Source organism: Mchenga conophoros, linkage group LG8 (assembly GCF_057382185.1).
Source record: "Mchenga conophoros isolate Kocher_MC1m ecotype Shallow Benthic linkage group LG8, M_conophoros_male_GT1.1, whole genome shotgun sequence".
NCBI classification, from domain to species: Eukaryota; Metazoa; Chordata; class Actinopteri; order Cichliformes; family Cichlidae; genus Mchenga; species Mchenga conophoros.
In genome coordinates, this window is record NC_140533.1 from 14311361 (window position 1) to 14331101 (window position 19741).

The 19741-nt window shown below is 40.0% G+C and overlaps 3 protein-coding genes across 3 annotated transcripts; 2 read left to right on the plus strand and 1 right to left on the minus strand.

Annotated features, from left to right (window-relative positions):
- The first annotated feature begins 1975 nt into the window (after positions 1-1975).
- Positions 1976-4593, plus strand: LOC146568386 (serine protease 27-like). Its single transcript, XM_085284420.1, has 6 exons — positions 1976-2319; positions 2526-2638; positions 2739-2818; positions 3259-3530; positions 3766-3926; positions 4124-4593. The coding sequence occupies exons 1-6, from the start codon at positions 2274-2276 to the stop codon at positions 4379-4381; spliced, it is 930 nt and encodes a 309-aa protein (XP_085140546.1). The 5' UTR covers positions 1976-2273; the 3' UTR covers positions 4382-4593.
- A 2200-nt stretch (positions 4594-6793) lies between these two features.
- mapk7 (mitogen-activated protein kinase 7) lies at positions 6794-15692 on the minus strand. Its single transcript, XM_085284386.1, has 7 exons — positions 15598-15692; positions 13262-13539; positions 12981-13146; positions 10833-12373; positions 9646-10748; positions 9308-9438; positions 6794-7104 (listed from the first exon to the last, which is right to left on the minus strand). The coding sequence occupies exons 2-7, from the start codon at positions 13533-13535 to the stop codon at positions 6957-6959; spliced, it is 3363 nt and encodes a 1120-aa protein (XP_085140512.1). The 5' UTR covers positions 13536-13539; positions 15598-15692; the 3' UTR covers positions 6794-6956.
- An 800-nt stretch (positions 15693-16492) lies between these two features.
- On the plus strand, positions 16493-18323 carry vkorc1 (vitamin K epoxide reductase complex, subunit 1). The gene is made up of 3 exons (XM_085284429.1): positions 16493-16777; positions 17501-17610; positions 17864-18323. The coding sequence occupies exons 1-3, from the start codon at positions 16596-16598 to the stop codon at positions 18073-18075; spliced, it is 504 nt and encodes a 167-aa protein (XP_085140555.1). The 5' UTR covers positions 16493-16595; the 3' UTR covers positions 18076-18323.
- Positions 18324-19741: the final 1418 nt, after the last annotated feature.

The window sequence follows — 19741 nt, forward strand, 5'->3', positions numbered from 1 at the left end:
CAAGGAGAGAGGGCTGGCAGAAAGTTGCTGACAAATTAAACTCGGAAGTAATTTAATAAAAACAATAATAATGGAGTGGATTTATATAGCGCTTTTCAAGGCACCCAAAGCGCATGACAATGCCACTATTCAGTCACTCTCACATTCACACACTGGTGGAGGCAGCTACGGTTGTAGCCACAGCTGCCCTGGGGCAGACTGACAGAAGCCAGGCTGCCATATTGCGCCATCGGCCCCTCTGGCCAACACCAGTAGGCGGTAGGGTAGATTTATCATATCACACTATATTATCCAATATTATATTACATTATATTATATTATAATATGTTATATTACATCCCCTTTAACATTAGAGCCACAACAGGACCCACTAGAACATGGGAACAAGTAAAAGTGAAATATAAGAATATTCTACAGAATGGTAATATTTATCACTTATATTGCTTTTCGTCTCTTGGAAAGAGACCCTGGAATAATCTGTTTGTTTGTTTATAACAGCAACCAAGAAAAGGGCAGAGCAAACAAAGACAGGTGGTGGTCCTGCACCCCCTCGTCAACAAGTTGGTTAAGTAGGCCTAAATAATACCCTCACGGGAAAATCGATATCTCTCTATGAGCACACTGTCGCGCTGAGCTAAAGGATCCTGTCTGTCCCGCAATATACGCTGAATTCTGAAAACTCTCCTTATCAATCTTGCACCTTCCGCAATGGGCTGCTCGCGTATACGGACAGGACATGGCTGCGACAGGCTTCCCAAATCCACCTTCGCTTTTATAGCCGTGGTCTCTCATCTTGATTACACGAAGTAATTTACAATTACTACTCTGAAATATGAATTACATCTGTAATAATCACATACATGTAATAGAATGTTAATAGTAGATTTCCCTTTTTTAGGAAATGACCTGTATGTATCTGTGTGAAATCAATAAAAGGATCAAGTGCTGCATTATCTTCAGTTACATTGATATTATTTATTTATGGTGAAACAGTGGTGGAATATCGCTGTTGCTTTCGTATAAATGAAGCGGACATACCTGCGTGCCCGCGATCTAATCCTGTTTACATAAAGTAAACCTGCTCCCGAGCAGGTTTACGCTTACGGCTCTGTTGCTATGACAGCAAGTCCCGGATGAGCTTCGGGGAACCGAACGATCCAGGATCACGCGAAATCGTCAACAATCTAATCCAGCTAACTTACTTAGCGAGGTACGAAGAACGGGCCCCTGGTCATTACCAAAATATTTTTTCTATTTTTTTCTAATGGAAAAAGAGCACCAGTGTCGACAGGCTCTTTAAATAAAATTATATTTTTAGTGCTAAACTATGATTATTGTTTTTAGCCATGAATTTACAAATTTACAAATTTGAATGAGTAGCCTAATAAATAACAATATAATTTATAGTTTTAAACTAGATTTTGACAGATTTCTTCAATATTTGTGTTTTTATGTTTTATTGAGAGGTGGTCTAATAACGTTTTAGAATGTGCCTCAATGGTGATGTTCGGAGTTCTTGAAAAGTTTTGAGGTATTAATATGAAACTGTAAATTTATATGAATAAAAAGAATATTATATTATAACGTTATAATGAGATTAAACCGGTTATTTTCACTAAACAGTACACAATCAACTCATACTAATGCAGCTGGATATATAGCAAGAACATTAAAGCACAGCTCACATGACATTAACTCAAATAAAACAGTTACCAAGTAGTGGAGTAGTCTTGCTCCTCTTTACCAGTAAATACAGAAGTGAAACAAAAGTGCATTCAAATCAAAAACAGGCTTTCATCAACAGGCAAAATGTAAACAACTAAAATTTCTTGGTATGCAAAGAACACCTTTAATAAGCGGAAGAAAAAAAACCTGATACCTGTAACTAAATAAGGGGAGGACAATCTGATTGGTTGGGTTTTCCATTCGGTAAACGTTATTGGTTCCGGCGGATTCGGGGGGGGGGGGAGCAAGACTTTCGGTTGGCTGTAGGTGAGCACACAGGTAGACAGACGATTAGGCGCAAAGCGAATACTCGGAATCTCAACGATACTGGTCAAACCCGAAACCTATGATTGTTTTTTTTTGACGCCGTTAAGCAGGGAGGGCGACTTAGACGATTAGAAATGTAATTTTTTTTAAAGACTTAACTGCACAGCTGGAGACTTTGATTAATGATAGAGGACGCTGGGACATATTTACAGTGTTTTATAATTGAGAGATAACCGCCTCGGTAGTAGTTGAACTACATTTGTGATAGAAAACATCGAATCATGTTAGTGATACCGAGATTTTCTGCTGTTTTCTGGTTCGTAACAGGTGAGTAGGTTCCCGTTAGCTTCCCTCGCCATTTTTTTTTCTTCCCCACCTGAAAAATATCTGCTGTCTGTTCTTGGCTGAGGAAGTCTTTCATTTTCTTTCTTTCTTCTTCTTATTTTTTTTTAAGTAACATTAATTTAAAAAATAATAATAAGTAAAAAAAAAAGTCCAGCTACCGTGGTGTACCTATACTTTCCCTCCTCTAGGTATTTTGGCTTCTAACGCCCAAGAATGTGGACGACCACCATTAATGCAGGACAGGATTGTGGGCGGGCTGGATTCGTTAGTAGGCGAGTGGCCGTGGCAGGTGGATGTACAGGTGAAGCCTTGGGAACTTAGATTTTTAGTAGATTTTCATGTATTAAATTGTAAAGTGTAGATTTGAATTACTCTACTCACTAAATCCTCATTGGTTACAGAAACACCCTGATGGTCATATCTGTGGAGGCTCTCTGATCACGGAAAACTGGGTTCTATCTGCAGCACATTGTTTCCCCAAGTAAGAACACTTTCCTCTTAGAAATGGGCCTGTTTCTGTTTTTTCTTCTTCTTCTTCTTCTTCTTCTTCTTTTTGGAAGTCTTTCTTGTGTCCTCTCATTTGTTGAAAAAGAATGACATTAACTCATTCACTGCCAGCCATTGGCAGTGAATGAGTTAAACCCATTGACTCATTCACTGCAATTGACGGCTATAGACGTCAATGGCAGTGAATGAGTTAAAAACAGATTATGCTTGATTTGTTGTTGTTGTTGTTTTTCACCCACATGTAGCATTCTTGCATACAAAAACCATCTTATAGACAAAAATTGTGAAACCTAAACCCAGAACTGCTACTTTTTAAAGTTTCTGTTTTCACCAGTCCTCATTTCAGGGAACACCTGCTTGTAAAGTAAATGTTTAGCCTTTAATTCATTGTCTCTTTGTCTTTTTTCCCCCCAGTCCATCTGATGTTAGTTCTTACACTCTCTATGTTGGTCGCTACCAGCAGAATAGCTTCAATCCATACGAGTCCTCACATAAAGTGAAACAGATCGTGGTGCCATATGGTTATACTGACCCTTACAATGGAAAGGATGTGGCGCTGGTGGAACTGGCCAGCCCTGTTACTTGGTCAGATTATGTCAGTCCTGTATGCTTACCCACCTCTGACACCCTGTTCCCAAGTGGCATGATGTGCACTGTCACTGGCTGGGGGAACATCAGGGATAATAGTAAGGCTTTCTAAATTCATGACTTTATTCGTTGCATGCATACATATGACTTTTGGACAGCATTTTTATCACCAGATACCTATTATTTTAGAAATGTATAACATTTCATCCCTATGGCCTTAGTGCATCGTGCATACACTTGCTCATTTTTGTGATCGAGGCTTTATATTTATACTGGACACAAACACTCGCCATCCTTTTTGTTCTTCATCCTCTGTCCTCGTATTCCCCTCAGTCCCTCTGCCAGGAGTCGGGACTCTGCAGAAAGTGCAGGTGCCAATCATCTCCCAGAGTTCATGTCAGGAGATGTACCAAACAGACCCGAAGGAGCAGGTGGACATCTTGTATGACATGATCTGTGCAGGATACCAGGAGGGCGGCAAGGACTCCTGCCAGGTACTGTTGGATCAGCTGTTTGTGCTGTGTTTACATTAACAAAACAACAAGTGGCATTAAAAATATTTTGGATTACCCCCTTTTTCTTTTTTTTCCTGTAGTCAGCTAATCTCTGATTTGAGCAATCTTCTGTTTAAGCACTACTGAATTAATCTTTTGGATCCCCCCCCCCTCTCTCTCTCTCTCTCTCTTCTCAGGGTGATTCAGGAGGACCTCTTGTTTGTCAGATGGTAAACGGGTCCTGGGTTCAGGCTGGGGTGGTGAGTTTTGGAACTGGCTGTGCTAACGCAAACAGGCCAGGTGTGTATACCAAGCTGACCAGCTACTCAGATTTCATTAGAAGCACAATACCAGAAATTCAACTCTATGGCCATGCTAATCAAAACAAGTGTGCAGGGGCTCTTGTTGTGTTGTTCAGCTGTGTGATCGCTCTAGTGATGGTACTTCAGAAATAAGACTCTGAAAGATGTAAAGCAATCGGAATTCGCAAAACTGATTGTAACGAGTATAGGTGGTTCAGATTATTCACAATCACAATATTTTACTTTGTATCTGACATGCAAATGATGACAAACTGATTTCTTCTATATGCTGAGGTTGTATTTTAAATCAAGTGAGTAAACATTATCTTTTGTACTTGAAATAAATTGTGGATTTGATACCTGAAGCCAACTTGGTGCTCTCTTCATCTTTGTGTTTGCATCAGTTTATACAGTCACTGGCTAAGGTTGGGCGACATGTAAAAATATTCCAACTGACAATCGTCAGTCCAATAACCAACGACTGATGTGGTATATGTCCATACTTTTTGATGGGTGGAGCAATGTAATCATGGACTGATATGCGCATTTAGAACAGAATTACGGATGAACTACTTGCCAAATTGCAGACTGGAGGAGAAGGCACAGATAGAAATGGACTGTTACCTCAGCGAGGACGTTGTAGATGGAGAAAACGATCTACTGACTTGGTAGAAAATGCATGAAAAACATTTCATCCATTGATGTCACACATGGCATGGAAATATCTGTGTATACCAGCCACAAGTACACCTTCAGAACGTGTCTTCAGCACCGCTGGTAATATTGTAAACCATCTGTGCACACTGCTAAAACCTGATAAGGTAAACATGATGGTTTTCCTGTCAAAGAATTTCTAAGTTTTGTTTGAAGGGAATGTTTGAGCTTCTTTTCTTGTTTGTTTCAGTGTTAATATAGCTACTTTTTGGATTATTTATTTGAAATTTGCCAGATCGCACAAAGGACTTAACAACAGAGATTTTCTTTTTATGTTCGCTGGAAGAAACATTTTGATTTTTAACTTTTTAATTTTGTATTTGTTGTTTGGTCGAATGTGTAAGACCGATAAACACTGGAACAGTCTGTAAACACAGTTGTAGTGCAAAAAAGAAGGTAGTTTCGCTTTGTTTCCCTCCCCACCTTTGTTTTGTTTTTTATATTTAAATGTTTTTTTTTTTCTGAACATAGACTACTGCCGTTCTTTCTTTCTGTTATGAGTCTGAGTAAATGAATCGCTGCTGCATTTGGGCGCACTCTGAGGAGGGTGCATTTGCTCGCAGCTAAAAGAGGGTGTTGTTAAAACAGCGCTATTATTTATTTATTTTTATTTTTTCTGTTGACTGCTTCTATTAGCTTCAACCAACATTATTAACAAACTTACTCATGGGCAAATAAATAAATAAATTGGTCTTGTAAAAACAATCGACGATAGTCGATATATTTGTCCAATCGCCCAACCTCATCACTGGCCAGTTTATTAGTTACAAGTTACAAGGTTGGACCTCATCTTTCCATCAGCACTGCCTTCATTTTTCAGGTCACAGATTCAACAAGGTCTTGGAAACATTCTTCAGTTTGGTCCATGCTGACAGAATGGCATCACAGTTGCTTCAGATTTGTCGGCTGCACAGCAATGAGAAACTTCTGTTCCAGCACAATGGTGCTCTTTTGGATTATGATCTGATGACTGTTGAGGCAATTTGAGTACAGTGAACTCATGGTCAACAAACCAGTAGGATTTGAGCTTTGTGACTTGGCAGATTGTTCTGCTGGAAGCAACCACCAGAAGACGGTATGTTGTGGTCATGAAGGGAACAACAGCAACCAGCAGTTCAGTACTAAAGTGCACCAAGTGTGTTAATTTGGGGTTAAAGCAACTCCGCGTTGATTGAACTAATTGTTATCAGCCTTTCTGAAACCGAATATTCCGAGTTGGACAGTTCGGGGTTACTCAACCCTGAGTATTGTTTTTTACTCTGAGTTTTCTAAACCGGCTTCCTGAAATAGGGCCCTGTTGCTTTTCTGTTCACTCGAAGCAATCAGGCCATTCTCCTTTGCCATTGTCTACCCTTAGAACTGCTGCTCACTGGATTTTCTCTTCTGCCGACCATTTTCTCTAAACTGAAGAAAAATCCCAGTAGAACAGTAGTTTTTGACGGCCATGCCACATTCAAAGTCACCTAAATCCCCTTTCTTCCCGAGTCTGGTTCTCGGTTTAAACTTCTGCAGGTTGTCTTTATCACGCATACATGCCTAAATGCATTTGAGTTGCTGCCATGCAATTTGCTGATTAAATATCTACATGAACAAGTGGTTTAACATAACAATGTGCCCGGTGATGCGTGTATGGATTAAATCTTCAATTGTGTTCTTTCCAAAGTTCTTTAACACCTCAAGGGCCCCATATCGAATTCCAATACACAACTGTTCTTTGGTAAGTACTTTAAACTTGATCAAGAAAAAAAATTGTTGGCACGTTAATTAGATTATTTTTGTAAAGGATATTAAAATAATTTTCAAATGGCCTTGTCAATATTTATAGTAGATCACACAGAGCTGAGATGGAGGTGATGATACAGTTTTCTTTATTATTAAGAAAGCACAGCATGCCATAATGGTAAAAAAAAATTACTTTGTGGTAGTGCCTGTTTGAAAAGCTAGCTTTTAAATTAATTTAATGGGTTTTCATTGTTAAAAAAACAAACAAACACACAAATCGAGGTGTGGTGCGTCAGGCGTCAGGAGGGATGGTATCAGAGAGAATCATGGGAGAGCCGAGCTGTAACTCCTGCTGCAAAGATTCCAGGTCAGCTGGAGTCATGCGGTGGACTTCGCTCCAGTCAGATAACAATGAAGCCGAGAGGGGGGCTGAGTCGTAACTGAACACAAAAAGGAAAATGCAAAATGCAGGAAAAATATGAAAACTGATATGAAACTGAATAAGATAAGGCCACATAGCCTTTGCATGCAGCTCTTTCAGCAGTATTTTAATAAAAAAACAAGTGTGACAAAGTTGTTTTTCAGCACTTGGTCAAAGTTCCTTTAAAATATGCAGCTCTTACTCTTTTAAGTAATCATTTACACTGGTGCTTATTGTAAAAGTGACACTAAACACACATTAGCTAGATCATTAACTAAAACTAAACAACTCAAAAACCAAACCAAGGAAGCTGACACATTTGATTACATTATACTTTCAAAATGATGGCTAGTTAGGTTGTTTGTACGCAAGACTCATCCAACTTCACTCTGCTCCTTTAGCTGTTTACAAGTAGCTTTATAGAGGATTGTTATGACCCTTATTAAGATATAGTTGATTAGCTGACATACTTACACTACTAGTAACTAGAGATGGCACGATACCACTTTTTTATGTCCAATACCGATACCGATATCATAAATTTGGATATCTGCCGATACCAATATGAATCCGATAGTGTTTTTTTTAATCAACAAAACTGTTTTTTAAATATCTTGCTGCATTTTGTATAAGTTCATACTCAAGTTTAAAACAACAACTACACTAAAGCTATTCTGTTATACCTGTATGCAAAAAAAAAAAATTTCATAGTTCAGCAACACTGATCAATCTAATAAACTTAAACCTACACCATCCTCCCTATTCTGGTATTTTAAAGAGTACTTAGCATAAATATTAAGCAACCTAACTAATAGGGTTCCAATTCCCAGCAACAACAAAAATAAATAAATAAAAAATAGGGAACCACCCCTCACGCGCCACCTCATGATGCTTAATCGACGTAATCAACCTTAATTTGATGCAGTGTGAAAAAAAAAATGCACAGAAATCAATTATTTTTCAAGAAATATTAAATAGATTCAACATCTTTCTTCAACAAAATTGCAGACTGCACAGATGGTACCTTCCCAAAGGAAAAAGTACTATAGCTTACTAGGGTATATTAGACTTAATAGTTACTATATACAGTAATTGACTTCTATTCATTTTACATCAAATTAAAACTTTGGGTGTCAGATAATTATTTATTAAAAGCTCGACATTTTAAATGAGAATAAGAAAGAAAAGTATGTCTTTGTGCCCCCTTTTCCCTGTTAATGCCCTATCGGCCCCCCTGGCTAAACTTTGCTAGATCCGCCCCTGCACAGCTACCAGCCGTCAGCTACGTAGAAAAAGATCCTCGAGTAGAAAGTAATATTAAATAAATTCTAACAACAGCTTATCAAGCTTAAACCTGCTGCTGTTGTTCAGCCGCTGGTTTCCTCTTTCTGCTGCAAAGTGGGCCAAAAGCAAACAAGAGAGACGGACTCGCGACAGAAAAGCCGATCAGCTGATCATTAAGCAGTTTCATGATTGAAGTAGCAGCAAGAAGAGGCAGTTGCTCCATATATCGTTTGTTAAGCTTAACGCAAGAATGCTTTACAAACATTCAGAGATGGACTTACACACTTGCTTTACTTCTCTCGGGATAACTTTGTCGGAGATGAAATGCCGGGTTGCTAGCGAAGCTCCAAATGCTATCCAGACCACCGACAGGTCCTGCATGCCACAGCCGCTCTATCACGTGATGCATACTGCTCCGACGTGCTAACGTTCTGAGGTGAGTTACGGCGTGTTGCAAGTTTTGTGAGGTGCTTTCGTGATATTTAATGGATCGGATTACATTTTTTATTTTTTTTCCGATATCCGATCCAGTAATTTAGGTCAGTATCGGACCGATACCGATCCGTAATATCGGATCGGTCCATCTCTACTAGTAACCATAAACTATTCAGGTCAGTGTGTACTTATGCCACAAATCCAGTGGAAAAATAGGGTCATGTTCTCAAATATGACCTGACTTCTTTTTTTGAGACCAGAGAAGTCGACCCTGCAGGCTACTAGAAAGAATGCATGTCTGAGGGACTTACTATTAAATATCTTCACTTTTCAGAACCGGATGTCAGTTCTTTATATTCAGTTCATTGGGTTTCCTTTAGTCTCCTTTCTGAGACTATTTAATAATTTAAATAGTACAACAAAGCAGATGCACATAATGTTTTCATATGAATGAGCAGGAAGTGTTTATTTTTTCTTTCTATAAGAGCTGCGTCAGACCTCACCTTTCTCTGTCACTGTGTTGCAAGTCTGTAAGAGACTGGTTGAGAAGGTCATCCAGGTCAAAGCCCAAGCCGTAGCCAGCCCCGCTGCCCTTAGGGGTGACTGAGAATGCAGGGGGTAAAAGATCCTCTACCTGACACCAGAAAAGAAGAAAAGATTGGCTCAACTGAACTTTGGACCCTTTAAATCACTTTAAGACAAGCAGGAAACTGTGACGTTTAACCCTGGTATTTGTCTAAAGAAGACAACATTTTTAAGGGGAAAAAAACATCGGTGTAACTTCTTTGTAGCAAAATGCACTCTGTGCGGGGAAAAGCTACAGTAAAATAAAAATGCACACCTGGGACTTTGAGAGCTGCAGTGTCACCATATGAATGTCAGGGGCAATGGAAGGTCCTTGCTGTCCAGTATCTGTGAACCCCAAGCTGGACTTTGGCTGAGAGGGGACTCCTAAAGACCCACAGAGAGGATTTGTGGTCTGTGGTGCAGTTTTCTCTCCTACAGAGGGACAGATCTTCTCCATTTGTCCAGCACTTGCAGTCAGCGAGTTGTGGTGGGAGTTGTGATTATTCTGCCCCCTGATATCCACATTCCTGTTTGTATCTCTGGTGCTCAGTGGCGGAGCTTTCGACAAAAAACCCTCCAGGGCAAGCAGCTGTGACTGAGGTTGAGGGTCGAGCTGGGTTTGATTCTGAGGCTGGAGCTGTGGCTGGAGAAAGCTCGACGGCAGCGGCTGTGATGTCCTGTCTGGCTGCGCCCTCGTCTCTAATTGCTGCCCATTCCAATTCCCCAAACAGTTGAATCCACTCTGCCCATTGCTCTCACTGTGAGGTTTGAGTGTGTCGTTTTTAACAAAGCCACTAGTGACAGTCATTATATCTATGCCTCCACTTACAGCGACAACTATATCTGCTGGAGGCTTCGTCTGGCTCATGGAGAAAACTAACGATGGTTGCCGGGTGCTGGGAGCCTGAAACAAGCCCGGCTGGTTAGGTTTAACTTGAGACATTAACTGTTCATGAGACTGAACCTTCCTCGCTTCCTTATCTGTTTTGTTGTTCAGTGCTCCTTGAATGTTGTCACCCATAACTACACCTCTCTGTACATTGCAGTCCTTATTCTTTGCACCGTCGTTATTAGAAGGCTGAGATTTCTCATTGCGACTGTCCATCATCTTTGTCCAGCGCTGCAGAAGACTTTTATCGTTGTCAGTCAGCAGAACCCCGCCCAGCGAATCCCCTTGTTTTCCCTCTCTTTTTTCTTTTTCTCTCATTTTCCTCTCCCTCTCTCTCGCGCGCTCCTGCCTCTTCCTTCTTTTCTCCTCTCTTTCTCGTTGACGCTCCTGGGCTGTGACAGGCCGACGCGACTCCGGAACAGAAGACAGGGAGGACGGCGCAACTCCTCCTGCGCCTGTGTCGGTGCCCAGAGCCGAGGTGCTTCCATCTGCAAAGAAAATATTACATTCAGATGAAGGCGGTCTAAAATTTTAAGCGATTAAAAGCAGATTATGGGAAAGAACCAACTTACCACCCCTGGCTCTATTTCTGAGAGCTGATTTCAATAACGCTGCTTTAAGTGCAGCTTTAGTGTCTTCTGAAATAGCACCTTCTTTTCTGGTTCCCTCTACTGCACATGAAGCAGGTCTGGCGTTCTTGGACAGGGACTGTGAAAGGGATTGAGAAAGTGACTGGGCCTGTGCTGCAGAGAGAGAGAGGGAAGGCACAGTGGTGGGGAGTGTTGTCACTGCCTGTGCTGGCTTTGTAGGAATGGAGTTTGCAGGCTGGGCCATGCTCTGGCTCTGGGTGTTTTGAGCTAGAGGACCCTGACTGCTTGCTAGCTGCCCTTGTGTCTCGCTGTCTCTCATCGTCTCTGGTGGAGCGTCCTGACTAGACACCGGTGTTGTTAAATCTATAGTCTCTGGCTGACCGTTCTCCGAGTTGGCACTTGGCATGTCCACGTCAACCGGGCCACTTTCACTTTTAGAGAGGAGAGGTAAATTGTGATTCACATGGGGTGGGGCGACTTCTAAAGCGGATGCAGGCTTACTGAAGGTCGTCATGTGATTTGTAAATGCGTGGCTCCCTTCTGCTGGTGTGTGGTCTTGTTGCCGCTGAGATTTCACCTCTCTCATTTGCTGTGCTGCTTGTGGGTGCTGCGCCAAGGGAACCACTGATGATTCGTTCAGGTTGACAGTTGCAGGCTGAGCACTGCAGTGGTTACTGCTTTGTGCTGCAGCTCCACCTTTCACCCTCACCAAAGGCCTGAACTGCAGCCTCTGACGAGAGCTTTGTTTGTTTCTGTGAAAGTCCTGGATCTCCATCAGAATTGCCTCTTTAATTTGTTCCTTGTTCAACTGAAGCTTGTCAAACTCAAAGTCAAAAGCTGGCACACAAATTGGCTCGTCATCTGGGTCATGGTATTTAGCCAGGTAAGGATGCTCCAGAGCTTCTGTCACGCTTATTCGCTGGCGAGGGTCAAAGCGCAGCATGGCCGCCAGCAGGTCTAATGCTTCTGGTTCAGCTTGTGGATATAGTTTGGCCAAAGGTATGGGCGATCGTGATGGAAGACTCTGAACATATGCGCGGACCCTGTCAGCCCTACTAGCACCAATTAGACCCTCGGGAGGAGTGCCTAACACATTCAAAATAAGCTGGAGCTGGTGTACATAGTGCTTTCCAGGAAACAGCTGCTTACGGCCCAACATCTCAGCAAAGATGCAGCCCACAGACCACAAGTCAATGGCCAAGCTATAGTGATTCAGAGACAGCAGGAGTTCAGGAGCACGGTACCATCGAGTCGCCACATATTCAGTCATGAAGGAATGAGACTCCTCAGGGTGTGAACTGAGACCCCTTGCCATGCCGAAGTCACCGATTTTTAGTTCACAGTTTTCGTTCACCAGCAAGTTGGAAGGTTTGAGGTCACGGTGGATGACGTTGGCAGAGTGCACATACTTAAGGCCACGAAGGAGCTGGTACAGAAAGTAGCGTGTGTGCTCTGGTGTCAGCGTCTGGGCAGAATGGATAATCTGGTGCAGGTCACTCTCCATGAGGTCCAACACCACATACCTGCACACACAGGAAAAGCAAAAGTAAGGTGAACAACATGCGCACTTGGCAATATATATTTAAATACTTTTTATTTATAAACTGTTGCCCAGGGCAGACAGGGGACCAGTGGCACGTCATTCTTACCCAATGAAATAGACTTCAAAATAAATTTACTAAAACTTATTACTGTTCTAAACAAGAGTCATTAAGATCTTGTGTGCACAAAGATGTCAGGTCAACAATTTTGATTTACACATAACTGGCTTTGTTTTTCACATTTTATAAACCGTTTTAGTTTTATTAAAATGTACAAAAAACATTGTGCATGTTTTTTTTTATTTTATTTGTTTGTTTCTAGATCAGGTGGCCCTTTTGTAGGGGGCAGGGGCAGGACAGTAAGCATGCCCTTGTACAGTAAAGGGGTTGCATGTCATGCATTCCTCAGCTCTGATTAAAATCTCTTTGAAAAAACTGCCAAAATTCCTCCCTGCAGGAAGAAGCCTGGACATAACAGAACAACATCCAATTTGATGACTATGTTTCCAGCTCTTGCATTTATTAATAATCTACAGATCTATCTGTGGACGTGTTATTAGCCAAAGTTAGAAAAAAGAAAAGTACATACACAGACTTGAAGGCAGAATGAGGGAGGTTTGGCTGCAGGATGTCTTTGATGGCGATAATGTTGTCATGTTTAAAGTGTTTAAGAATCTTCAGTTCTCTCAGTGTGCGTTTGGCATTTGTCACCACTTCAAAAGCGTTGGAGATTTTCTTTATTGCCACCTGCTGGCCTGCAAAGTGTAAATGCAGAACAGAATTAAGGGAGAGCCACATTTGATCATTTATTCGGCATTGTACTAAAGACAGAATTAATTATATATATATTTTAAACTAAATTAGCCCTACCATTGTCCCTCCTCCTGGCAGAGGAAACAACACCATAGGCCCCGGTGCCAATGGTTTCTATGATGTCATACTCCTCTCCGACATCAAACTTCACATCTAGAGAATGTGCTTTAAGCAAAGCCAGGTTTTTAGCTGCTGTGCTGGTGTCTGCGTTGCTGCCCGGTACCTCAACTCCCCGTGGGTTCTGGTTTTCTCTGGTTTTGTCTGTGGCCATTCTTTCAGGTGACGCCACAAGTTGACCATTTTTACTCTCTCCGCCCTCCTTAAGTGACATTTTTCTGTAAAGAATGAAAAACAGAAAAGTTTAAAAAGTTATTTGTTTATTTTTTTTTTAATTTTCAAACAAACAAATGGAGTATAACACATAGTACATCAAAAACAAAATATCCAGATATACCCCACTTTAAACTTTTTACATTTTGGGAACAAAAAAAACAAAACAAAAAAAAAAACGCATAGGGAGAGAAGGCAACAATGTCATACATAGAACTCAACAGGAAATAGAACACAGCACTCAAGTCTCTAAACAGATGAGATTTCAACAAAGTCCGGTTGAAGAGGCTTAATAAAATTGACCCACTCACACCATAACTTGGCAAAAACATTCTTCTTAAGACATATTGAGAATGTAATTATTTCCATTGCATAAATCTCATTCACAATGTCCCTCCAATCTGACATAGTGGGGGGAGCCGGCATCTTGTAACTGCTTTTTTGGCAGCTGTCACAAGAATCATAAAAAGATATTTATTTCTCATGTCCTGCAGATGATCAAGATTAGTTAGGAATATAGTAGAGAATTGTAAAGGTATATTATTTGCCTTAAATATGGTGATTAAGGCTTTGTGGAACTCGTGCCAAAAGGGCTTAATCTTCGAGCAATCCCAGAATATGTGCCAGTGCCCTGCCTCCTGTGCCCCACACTTTCTCCAACAACCGAGGGTACCCGTGTGCCAATAAGTCATCTGGTTTGGTGTTATAAAAAAACGCATCAGACATTTCCAACTGAAATCCCGCCACACATTAGAATTCGGACATTCCCATATCGATTTACATGCCATCAGCCATTCCTCTTTTGATATTGAAATGTCACCTTCTTTTTCCCACCTTTCTTTAATATAAATAGTGGAATGGGGCCTCCTGGGCAATAGCCCATTTTATAATTTACCAATCATATCCTTAAGTAAGGTAAGCTTTCCGAAAAATTATTAAAACTGGATCATCTCTGTTTTGGTAAGGATGTTTAGCTGGAGGTAGTTCCTCATCTGGATGTATCTAAAATAGTCTAAATTATTAAGCTCAAACTCCGTCTTCCAATATTCAAAATCCTTAATGGCCCCTGGGCCACGAGTTTGAGACCCCTGGTCTGGACTGCCCTATATTTGTAAACAAAAAAGTTTCTATTCACAGAAAATGTCACTGTTGTAAAAACAGAGCTTTCTATAGTGATATTTAAAGAACAAACTTTTATGCCAGTTTATTTATTTACTTAATTATTTGGGGGGTAGTATGAGTGATCATGGGAGAGTCAACAAGACAAAGCTGTAATATTTATTAAAATAAATGTAAACATACAAAATGTATGTTCTCCTTTACATTTTCGATTAAAGTCTCTGCTAGGCCGATTTTAGCCCCCGGACCTTATGCTTGACCCACATGTGTTATGCTGGAGTCTGTAGCAGCAACACTATGCAGTGTTTCTGTCATCATTAAAATCAGTTTTACTGAAAACTAAAATTAAGCCCATATAAAAGCATTTTCTTTGAACACTTGTGCGCATGGAAGCCATCCCAGGAGTGCCTCTGTTAATGTGGGTACTGAGGAACAATAGAGACAGCACCACCACATGCCAAAGTTTTTCTCAATTGAGATTTAGGAGAAAATCTTAAATAAAAAGAAACTGCTGCTTCTGGTAAATAAAAACACACTTTTAAACGCTGATAAACTGTGTGAGAGTGACCTGGTAGGCTCAAACTAGGTGTGATCAGTAACTCCACACCCGTTAGGCCTGGCAGTGAAAGTGGCCAAAACCAAACCTGTAGCTCTCTACTAACGTCTCCACAATGAAGCTGGAGTCTTCATGCGAGAAGCTGAAGGCCAAACCCAGCAGAGGCTGTCTATAAGAACGCACTAATTTCTGTACTACATAGTTATAAACTAACCGCACGACAAAGACGTAACCATGATCGCCACTAGTCGCAGGGGCGTAGGCTAATAACGTTACCTGAAGCTGGAGCACTCTAGACACAGAAATCGTTAAACCGCATTTCTGTATATTATATAACAAAACGGACAAACGCTGACACGTGTTTTCTGTTAAAGGAATGTGCGCTCACCTTGTGAGTCACCCACAACACCCGCATTGACGTTTTAACCCCGTAGTAGCACGACCATCTTTTGTTTTTGTCTGCCGCTTCCTCATATAGTTCCGCGTAGGGGTTGAGTGCCATGTTGCGGACCAACCACATGCGCTGACATAAAGTAGTTCGTCCAATAGGAACAGAGGACGAGTTGGGAGACGGCACATTACTGGTCAGTCTCCGCTTTATTTATGTAAATATAATTATGTATCTTTGTGATTTTTTTTTTCTGTTTCTGTTCTTTCTGTTTTCCCCACAGTTCAATTGCTTTAGGAGGAGTCAGATTTGTGCAAAGATACCTGTCCGTGCTGGTGCTTTATATTAACTTTATATATAATATATAATAACATATATCCAACTCAGCCCGAAGGCTGCTCAAACAGATGACAAATGGCAAAGCTGGAGAATATACTAACTACTAACCATAGAAAATTATATTACTGAAATCTCCCAAACTGATAGTATAATTCACAGCTTACTAAGCACGTTGTGTTACTTTATTTAAAGAATTAAGCAGTTGTTACCTCTAGTTAAGCTCAATTTTAATGACGCATTTGCGAGTGGATATGTTTAAAAAAATCAGACACTTTTGGTTAAGTGAAAACAAACAAACAAACAAACAAACAAACAAACAAACAAACAAACAAACAAACAAACAAACTCTTTCAGGTATAATAGTTTAGCAGTGGAATATTCCAGTGGCGTGAGATGAACAGCGAGGGTGGTTATTAACATTCCTCAAATCTCAAACAGACTGAAGTCCACAGAAAAATACAGTGCAAACACCCATCTGCCAACATCTCGACTCCACCGTCCAATGAAAAGCAGTCGCAAAACTAGCACAGACCAATCAAAAGCGACAATCTGAGCACGAACACGTCGTCTTGACTAGGACGGTGACGCTTGAAAGGAAACCAGACTGGACCGTGCAGTTTCAAAACATTAGTGCAATAAATTCATCTTTTAGTGTCCTAATGGGTGCCATTCAGGGGTTCCCCAAATGGGAGCGAAAGGTACGCATGTTTTTGTGCCTTTTCGGTTTGGTTTTGTCTGTTTATGCCCTTCACGTCGAGGTATCCAGGGAGAGAAACCCAGATTACAGAGCGCTGTGCGACCTGGGGGAGTCTGTAAGCTGCTCCAGAGTTTTTACCTCAAGGTATGATTTGACTCCTGCTTTTTGTTTTCCCTCATGCCTGCGCTTTTTGTGCAGAATCAGCTTACCTCGATCTGTTTTCAAGTGACCACTGATCCATATCTGATCCTAACCTTGTCTTCCAGCTGATACTTTAGCATATTTTTTCTAGCCTTTCTACCCCCATTGAATTGCCACGTGTTCTTAATTTATCTGAAAAAACTTTAAAGCAAGTAGCTTCCCGTTTCACATTGTGAGCATACAAGGTATATACATTTATTTTGACATTTCTTGTCATTTTTAAGAGAATAAGTCTTTATTACACGCTTAATGTTGTACACTCAAGAAATAATTCTTTGCCCTCATAAACATGAAGCAATAATTTTAAGTAAAATTTAGCTGTAATGTATAAAATCGAAGGTTTATTTATTAAAATAAATAATCATTAATTAAAATATGTTGATTATAAACTGTGTATACCATTCAAGTAAATTTCATTTGCTTAAATTTAACATTTAACATTGTACTTATGTAACAAAATTACATAGAACATTTACATGTATTAAGTTACTGAAAGTAAGCATTTTGGCCATAGATACCTTTTGTGTACATTTAAATGGTCATATCACATTTCATATCTCTGTAAGGCTGATTATATTTCATTGGAATAAAGAAAGAAAAAAAAATATTGTTCATTTTATTTTGAAGAAATTGCTGCCCTGACTGTTACTTCTTTCTTTCTGGCAGATGGGGACGTGGTTTTGGTTTGGTCCAGTACTTTGTGGCCAAAGATAGTCCTCTAAACCAGCCCAACAGTGTTCTTGGCATCATATTTTACACTCTGCAGATGGGCCTTGGTTAGTCTGTGATTGTCTTCTTTAAATTACAGTGCATTGCTGACAGCTTTTTATTCAGAATATCATTTGCAAGTCAATGTGTTTGTGATCCATGGCAAGCACAAGTATTTCAGGTATTTGAAGATTGCATAATATGTATATGGAGCAATACATTTACTCCACTCTGGACGTGAGACTGTGTGGAATTTCCCAATGATGTACTATGTTTGACTGAGGTCCTGATATCCTCTCTATTTGACTTTTTTATTTACAGGACTGTCTGTGTCTAAAAAAGCAGCAGCTTTTTTGGTCTTCTCCTCCTGGGTCTCTGTGGCCGGTTCACTCTATCTTGCATCTATTCTCGCATTTGTTCTGGGAGACTTCTGCATGGTCTGTGTCTCCACGTATATTGTCAACTTTGCATTGCTCTACACCAACCTGAAACGGAGGAGAGCAGTTCAGGAAATTAAGGAAAAAGCCAGATAGAAAGTGTTGCCTGTGAAATGTAACAAATGTTCCCTCCCTGCCTTCCTGAAACCCCGCTGGATTCATCTCACAGTATTTTGCCAGTGTTTACATGAGTTTACATTCAGTATTTTCACAGAAAAACAACTGGAGATTTAACTCTAATATCAGAATATCTATAAGTTGGTTCTCAATACAGAAACTTTGTTGTGCAGCAGCTACTTTTGTATATTGTTATTAACTTGTAATGATTAAAACACATTTTTGAATTCTGACTGTTGTTGTGATTGAATTCTGGGCTGTTATATGGTCAAATGTGTTAAAAGTGGCTATACAGGTCTCCACATTACATTTACTCAGTCCTACCAGCAGATGGAGATAAATGTCTATTTAATAGCAGTTCAAACAAACTTTATTGGAACGACTTTTCAAGTTACCCGTCCTCCCCAAGAAAGTCACCGGACCTACAAAAAACAAAAAAAAAGGATGATAAAAAATAAACAAATATATCTAATAAAGTGTGCATCATTAAATATGTACAGTTTTTAACTAATTTATTAGACCATATGTCATAAAAAAGAACAAGCAGTGGCAGCTCATTAGCTCGCCTTCAAAGTAAAAATCTGATTATTAAAATTAAATTTATTTCAACTGTGGTTCAAAAGGACAACGACAAAAACAGTTAATATGGTAAAATGTGTATTGTTATTTCATGGTGCAAACACCTCAATTTCTTACATTTAATGCTTTTTCTATTTCTTACTTACCTGAGAACTGATGAAAATAATAAGTAAGATGACAAGTTTGAACCGTTTGCGCAGGAAAATGTACCGAGCCTTCGAAACAATCTGAAACAATCTCCACAGTGACATCTGCTGGCCAATGTGACTATCGCCACATCTTTTTAATGCTGCTCTGTGAAACAAATGAGGCAGACAAGCCCCGCAATTCCAACAAAACGACTTATTATAACAGACTGTCAGTAATGGTGATGAGCACATCTTTTGGAGAAATCCAAATCCAACCAAGGCAAGAAAAACATTGAGACTGTTAAAGACAGCAGGCAGTAACCGTAATAAACAGTGTGCTTCAACAAAATTATATTGACTATTGACATATTTTACTGAGCTCACCCACCAGTCTCCGTTTTTCTCGCCATGTCTATATGAGAGTAATCGCTGAATAAGATATTTACACATTATTTATATATCTATACAATATCTATCTAATTACACTTTTAATTCCAGTCTTTAAGTGATTAAATGGTGTATATTGGTCTTTAAAATTCACAGCAAAAATAGTAATGAAAGATGTGGTATTGTTTTCTTTTACACATGTGAGTGTAATAAATAGAAGAGGTAGTATCAAAAACATTAATTCAGTAATTACAAATGATTCTGGTTCATAAGAAAATAGAATCCTGGCGCTTCCCATGCATACTGAAAACACATTAATGCTCTCCTTTGCAGATTTCACATTTTTCAAAACCATCCTCTGGATTGGACTCATTTACAGGCCAGCTTTGGCCTGTAGCCAGAAGGGCAGAATGACAGACTTGCACTAAGTTCTCATAATAAATAAATAAATAATAAGAAAGAGAGACTAATTGGCTTGCTGAAGGTGGGCAAGAAGATAATGGAATCAGAGTGATGATAACAGAATTAAATTTAGATAAGTATAGCACATG

Bases quoted from the DNA above. Each gene is read 5' to 3' on its own strand.
- vkorc1 (XM_085284429.1), top strand. From the start codon at position 16,596: ATGGGTGCCATTCAGGGGTTCCCCAAATGGGAGCGAAAGGTACGCATG. The intron at 16,778-17,500 runs GTATGATTTGAC...TCTTTCTGGCAG, and splicing joins TCCAGAGTTTTTACCTCAAG to ATGGGGACGTGGTTTTGGTT. The intron at 17,611-17,863 runs GTTAGTCTGTGA...TTTTATTTACAG, and splicing joins CACTCTGCAGATGGGCCTTG to GACTGTCTGTGTCTAAAAAA.
- mapk7 (XM_085284386.1), bottom strand. From the start codon at position 13,535: ATGTCACTTAAGGAGGGCGGAGAGAGTAAAAATGGTCAACTTGTGGCG. The intron at 9,439-9,645 runs GTGTGCATTTTT...TTCTGGTGTCAG, and splicing joins TGCAGCTCTCAAAGTCCCAG to GTAGAGGATCTTTTACCCCC. The intron at 7,105-9,307 runs GTGAGGTCTGAC...TTTTGTGTTCAG, and splicing joins CAACACAGTGACAGAGAAAG to TTACGACTCAGCCCCCCTCT.
- LOC146568386 (XM_085284420.1), top strand. From the start codon at position 2,274: ATGTTAGTGATACCGAGATTTTCTGCTGTTTTCTGGTTCGTAACAG. The intron at 3,531-3,765 runs GTAAGGCTTTCT...TATTCCCCTCAG, and splicing joins GGGGAACATCAGGGATAATA to TCCCTCTGCCAGGAGTCGGG. The intron at 3,927-4,123 runs GTACTGTTGGAT...CTCTCTTCTCAG, and splicing joins GCGGCAAGGACTCCTGCCAG to GGTGATTCAGGAGGACCTCT.